The following is a 5,981-nucleotide window of genomic DNA, read 5'->3' as shown; positions in this document are numbered from 1 at the left end:
CGACGGAGGCCTGCGTGACGATGGTCACGCCGGGCGGCGCACCGCCGGACGCGTCGCAGGACGAGATGCGCGACGCGTTGCGCGCGCCGGCGCCGGCGGCGACGGCGGCGCAGAGCGCGCCGACCACGCAGAGCCTCATCATGTGTCTCAGACGTCTAGAGAGACGTCGCGAGCACGAGCTTCATATTATTTCGATGGGCAGCCTCTGGCTTGCACGGCAATGAGCAGCGATCGCCGACATGTTTCCCTTCTTGCCACTGGCACAGCTGTGCAGCCGCTCTCGCCACAGCGAATCGCGCCGCGTCGCGTGTCGCGTTATGGCCGCGCTGACGACCATCGTGCCGGACATCATCTGGGCGCAGCGCAAGGACGCGCTCTACGTGACGGTGAAGCTCGCGGAGGCGACGGACGTCAAGGTGGACCTCACGGCGACGACGCTCGCCTTCTCCTGCGAGTGCGACGAGAAGAGCTACGCCTTCTCCGCGACGTTCTTCGCGGAGGTGTTGCCCGAGGAGAGCGTCTGGAAGGTCCACGGGCGCAACGTCCAGATGCACGTCGTCAAGAAGGACCAGGAGGCCGACGAGCACTGGCCGCGGATGACGACCGACAAGGCCTTCGAGAAGCGCCACGTCGCCTGCGACTGGAGCCGCTACGTCGACGAGGACGAGGAGGCCGGCGACGACGGCTTCGACATGTCGGCCCTCGAGGGCGCGGCGAACTTCGGGTCCGCGGAGGGCGACGAGTACGAGCCCGACAGCGACGACGACGTCGACCTCGGGGACCTCGACCCCGACGACGACGACGACGACGACGACGCGCCGCCGCCGGAGCCGGCCCAGCCGAAGATCCAGGAGGTCTAGGCGCCCGGTTCGTGTTAAGCGGCGCTTTTTTGCCGGTCACGCCTCGCCCTTCGCGTCGAAGACGCGGAGCGCGGGGCGGAAGTCCGCGCGGCGGAACCGGACGCGCGTCGTCGTCGTCCGGGGGTCGTCGAGGGCCTTGGCCGTCGCGCGGCCGCCCGTCGACGCGAGGAAATCCAGGAGGTTCCGCATGGCCGCGCCGCGGCGCTCGAGGCGGCCCGGCGACGCCGGGCCGTCCGCGTCGCCCGGGACGCTCGCGTCCTCCTCGGACGACGACGACGACGACGCGTCGTCGTCGCCGGACCGCCGCGCGCCGTCGCCGTCGCTGTCGTCGACGAACTCGCGGAGGCCCGCGCGCTCGCGGCGCGCCGCGCCCACGCGCGCGGCCTCGGACTCCTCCTGGAGCCGCCGCTGGGCCTCGGCGGCGTCGCACCACTCCGCGCCGCCCGCGCTCGGCGGGTTCGAGGCGTCGCCGCGGGGCCCCCGGCCGGCCGCGGGCCGCGGCTTCCGCCGCCGCCGCCGCCGCCGCCACGCGCGGCGGCTCGCGACGCAGGCGTGGCGCTGGAAGTCGTGGGGCAGGACGACGGTGACGCCGAAGGTCGCGTCGCCGTCGCCGAGCGAGCCGCGCGAGAGCGTGTCGTCGTCGCCGGCCGCGCTCCCGCGGCGGCGGCCCGGGTCCGAGCCGTCGTCGCCGGCCTGGTCGAAGGCCGACGCGAGCGACTCGCGGACGCCGTCGCGGTCGTCCGCCCCGCGCGCGCTCGCGAGGGACCCGCGCGAGTCGCCGTCGTCGTCGTAGAGCGAGCTGCCGCGCGGCGCGACGACCAGGTCGAGCGACGCGTCGACGACGGCCGCCGCGCGGCGCTCGATGGCGCGCCGCGCCGCGCGCCGCGGCCGCGGCGCCGCGGCGCCGAGCGCCGGCGCGCAGGCCCGCGCCGCGCAGAGGAGCAGCGCCGCGCGGACGTCGAGCGCGCGCGGTGGCCGCTCCGAGAACTCGCCTAAATTCGCGGCGATGAGCTGCGCGCAGGCCGGCCGCCGCAGCAGCGCGTCCTCGAGGTGGCCCAGCGCGACGTGCTCGTCGTCGTCGCCCGGCGCGAGCGCGTAGCGGTCGTGGTCGCGGCACCGCTGCGTCGACGTCGGCCGGCCGCTGCCCGCGCCCGCCGCGAGCGCGCCGTGGACCGCGAGGGCGCCGTGGAGGTTCAGCAGCGTCGCCGCGCGCGCCGGCGCGCCGGGCTCGCGCTCCGCGAGGGGCTCGCAGCTCCGGAGGCGGCCGACGACCGCGCGGAAGTCGCGCCACGCGGACGTGTGCAGTAGAGCGTTGCGGTAGCGCGCGAGCGACACCCAGCAGCCGCCCGTGGACCCGTCGGCGACGTGCAACCCGCCGCGCGGCGCCGCGTCGGAGGGGCGCCGCGACGCCGCGGGCGCCTCCGCGGGCGCGAGGTCCGACGGCCGGCCGTCGTCGTCGTCGCCGTCCGCGTCGTCGACCGATAAACGGCTCTGCGCGCGGCTCGCGCGGAGCGCCGCCGGCGGCAGGCTCGCGGAGATGCGCCGCCCCCGGGGCGTCGGCGCCCCGTGCCCCCGGGGCGTCGGCGCCTTGTCGCTGATGACGAGGTCGAGGACGCCGTCCTTCAGGCTCAGGATGCCCTGCTTGATCGACTGGCGGCTGAAGCGGCGCGCGGCGCTCGGCGAGTCGGGCCCTGGCGGCGCGCGCTCGGACGCCTCCAGCGCCGCGACGCCGTCGCCGCCGGCGATGAGCCTCGCGTCGTCCTGGCCGTCGAGGCGCTCGAAGCGTCCGTCGTCCGCGTCGCAGCGGTCGCCCGCGGGCGCGCCCGCGGCCGCGAGCATGGCGGCGAGCAGCGCCGCGGCGGCCCGGGCGACGTCGGCGACGTCGCCGCCGAGCTCGAAGGGCGGCGGGTCGGCGGGCAGCCAGTTGAGCGCGGGCGCCGCGTTGTCGAGCGCGAGCGACCGCGCGGCCGCGCCGCGGCGGCGCGCGTCGTCGGCCGCGGCGCACGTCGCCCAGGTCGCCGTGAAGGCGCCGGCGTCGTCGACGGCGGCCACGAGGTCCCAGCGGTCGGCGCCGCCGGCGACGACGTCCGACTCGAGGAAGAGCCTGACGGTCTCCGCAAACGCCGGCGCCGCGAGCGCGAAGCCCAGCGCCGCGTTCGCGTCGGGCACGGCGTCGGGGTCGTGGCCCCAGCGCAGGGGCCGGCCCGGCGGGGACCAGGCGCTCGCCGGCGGCCGGGGCCGCGGGAGCTTCGGCGCCGCGTCGGGTTCGGGCGCCGCGCGGCCGACGAGGCCCGCGAGCGCCCGCAGCTGCGCGAAGGACTTGGCGCAGGTCCACTTGAGCTCGCCGTCCTCGAAGACGCGCACGCGGTAGAGCACGCGGCCGCTCGCGAGCGTGCCGTAGGTCTCGCGGAACGAGTCGGCGATCTTCGCGACGGCGCAGACGGCGACCGCGTTGACGTCCGCGGACACGGCCCCGCCCCCGAGGAGCGTCGGCGGCGGGCCCGGCCCGTCGTCCTCCGGCGCCGCCGGCTCGGGCGCCGTAAGGTCGGCGTCGCCGGGCTCCTCGGGCGCCGCGAGGAGCGCGTTCGCGAGCGCCGCGCGGCGCGACGCCGCGAGCGATTCCGACGCGCCAAAGGTCACGAGGCGCTCGAAGTGGGCCTCGACGTCCGTCAGGTGCGCCGCCGCCGGCGCGTCGGGCCGGCGCCGCGGCACGCCCGGCCCCGGCGCCTCCGGCTCCGGCGGTCGCGGCGGCGCGGATTTCGGCGCGGAGCGGAACAGGTCGCCGAAGCTCTTCGGCGGCGTCGCGCCCGCGTCCAAGCTCGCGGCCCGCGGCGGCGTCGGCGCGGCGAGGGACTGGCGGAGGAGCGCGTCGCAGAGGTCGAGGTGGAACTCGAAGCGCTTCACGACGCGCGGCTCCGCGCCGAAGCCCGGCGGCGTCACCTCGAGCTCGTAGAGCGGCCGGTCGCCGAGCACGCTGAAGCCCAGCGCGCGCAGCACGGGCCTCCGGGTGTCGCGGCCCGCGGCGAGGGGCGTCACGCCCGTGCCCGCGGGCGACGGCACGTAGCGGAGCCGCGCGGGCGACGACGGGGCCAGCGGCGGCGGCGCGTCGCTGTGGGGCCGCGCGAAGTCGTGGCGCGCGATGAGGAACTGGGACGGCGAGCGCGCGGCGTCGGCTAAAAGCGCCGCGGCCAAATCCGGCGGCGGCGGCGCCTCGCGCGGCCTCAGGCAGCCGAAGAGGCCCTTGAGCGACACGCCGTCGAGGGAGACGTTCGGCGTACTCCGCCCCCCGAGCAAACCCTCGCCGGCCTCGACGTCGTCGCCCGCGTCGCCGACGGCGAGCGCGCCGACGCCGAGGCAGAGCGCCGCGGCCGCGCAGCTCGCGAAGCGGCCCGCCGCGAGCGCCGCGCCGACGACCTCCACGGCCCCGGCCGCGGGCCGCGCCGCCCGCGCCGCCGCGGGGCCCAGGGCGAAGCCCGCGAGGGCGAGCTCGCCGACGGCGAAGGCCGCGAGCGCGCCGGGCACGTCGCGCGACCGCGCCGCGAGCGACCGCGCGCCGAGCCAGCCGGCGCACCGCGCGGCCGCCGCGCCGCCGACGGCGAGCCGCGAGAGGCGCCAGGGCACGGCGGCGACGGCGTCGATGCCCAGCACGAGGTCGCAGGTCGCCGCGCAGAGCGCCGCGACGCCGATGCCCACGCGCAGGGGCGTGGCCTTCGGCGCGCCCTGCGCGTCGCCGGAGGCGCGCCACATCGCGACGGCGACGCCGAGGAGCAGCACCGTCGTCGGCACGTCGAAGCACAGCGGCGCGCCGTTCGCCGTGTAGCACGACGGCGGGAGCCCCAGCATCGTCTCCGACGATTTGACCCCGCAATGGGAGACGGGCTGCTTGATTAAAACATCGTCTCGACGTTTGACCCCAGCCAATGGGAGACGGGCTGCTTGATTAAAAAATGCTTGTTGAACATACTGTAAAAGCGCGCTACTAGAAACAGGCGAGGTGGCCGCAGCCACCGCTCGCGGTGGCGAGTGGCCGATATGTACGCGACCCTCTTCGACCCGCGGCGCGTCGCGGCGAAGAAGGAGGCCGAGCATGCGAAGAAAGAGGCCTGCTCGCGGCTGAAGCTCTGGGCGCTGGAGCTCGTGCCCGCGGGCCTGCGCCTGCGCGTCACCGTCGACGAGGTCGCGCACGAGGCCGGCGAGGGCCAGGTCGACACGGCGGTCGAGTTCTGGGGCCTCGACAACGAGCTGCGCAACGGCGTCGCCATCGAGGCGCCCGCCGTCGACGTCTCGCGGGACGAGCTCGAGAAACGGTTCCCGAGCGAGGCCGTGCTCCGCGACTGGGCGGCCGGCGTCGACGCCGAGTGGCCGCCGCCGGCGCCGCCGCCCGCCCGCGCCCTGCCCTTCGCCGTCGGGGCGACGGCCGAGGTCTGGCTCGCGGACCGCTGGCGCAAGTGCGAGGTCGCCGCGCACTGGCACCGGTGCAAGGGCTGGCCGCGCGACGCCTACGTGCCCTACGCGCTCAAGCTCTTCCGCACGGGCCGCGCGACCTACGCGCCGACGGAGTCGCACGTCCGCGGCAACGCCCTCGACCCCGAGTGGAAGCAGCGCTGCCCGAAGCAGCCCAAGAAGGAGAGGAAGAAGGAGAAGCCGCTCGAGGGCCGCGCGCTCGAGGAGAAGGAGCGCGAAGAGGAGCGCGAGAAGGAGGTCGTGCACAAGCGCGAGGGCAACGTCATCGACATGACGACGGGCTACGACGTCTCGCGCAAGTGGCGCGAGAACGCGCGGAACCGCGACCACAAGCCCTGGCGCGACAAGTGGAAGACCGACGGCAACGTCATCGACTTCACGGACGCGGGGCCCCGCCGCAGCCGCGTCCTCGACGGCCGCCCCGAGCGGCGCAGCCCCTCGGGCAGCCCGGGCCGCCGCTGGCGCCCCGGCGACCGCCGCGGGCCGTCGCCGCCGCCGCGGCGCCGCGCGAAGCGCGACCGCTCGTCGTCCTCGTCCTCGTCCTCCTCCTCGGGCTCGGACTCGTCGTCGTCGTCGTCGTCGTCGTCGGGCGACTCGTCGTCGAGCGGCCGGCGGCGGAGGCGCGCGCCGAAGAAGACGCGGCCCGCGGCGCCGAGG

The 5,981-nt window shown here is 76.7% G+C and overlaps 3 protein-coding genes across 3 annotated transcripts in view; 2 read left to right on the top strand and 1 right to left on the bottom strand.

Annotated features, from left to right (window-relative positions):
• Positions 1-239: 239 nt before the first annotated feature.
• Positions 240-860, top strand: AURANDRAFT_23373 (hypothetical protein; the record flags this gene model as incomplete). The annotated part of the gene is made up of 1 exon (XM_009037060.1): positions 240-860. One exon carries the CDS (start codon positions 240-242, stop codon positions 858-860), a length of 621 nt encoding a protein of 206 aa, XP_009035308.1.
• A 36-nt stretch (positions 861-896) lies between these two features.
• On the bottom strand, positions 897-4,703 carry AURANDRAFT_62503 (hypothetical protein; the record flags this gene model as incomplete). Its single annotated transcript, XM_009036597.1, has 1 exon — positions 897-4,703. The coding sequence occupies one exon, from the start codon at positions 4,701-4,703 to the stop codon at positions 897-899; it is 3,807 nt and encodes a 1,268-aa protein (XP_009034845.1).
• Positions 4,704-4,892: 189 nt separating this feature from the next.
• AURANDRAFT_62502 (hypothetical protein) overlaps positions 4,893-5,981 on the top strand; it is a gene marked incomplete at both ends in the record, with an annotated part of 3,022 nt that continues 1,933 nt past the window's right edge. The window contains one exon of the mRNA XM_009037061.1: positions 4,893-5,690. Coding sequence (XP_009035309.1) covers positions 4,893-5,690 — 798 coding nt within the window. The remainder of the gene's footprint in view (positions 5,691-5,981) is intronic.

The sequence above is a fragment of the Aureococcus anophagefferens genome (genome assembly GCF_000186865.1).
Source record: "Aureococcus anophagefferens unplaced genomic scaffold AURANscaffold_5, whole genome shotgun sequence".
Lineage (NCBI taxonomy): Eukaryota > Pelagophyceae > Pelagomonadales > Pelagomonadaceae > Aureococcus > Aureococcus anophagefferens.
The sequence above is the reverse complement of the archived record's forward strand: the minus strand, read 5'-3'. Positions and strand labels throughout refer to the sequence as shown.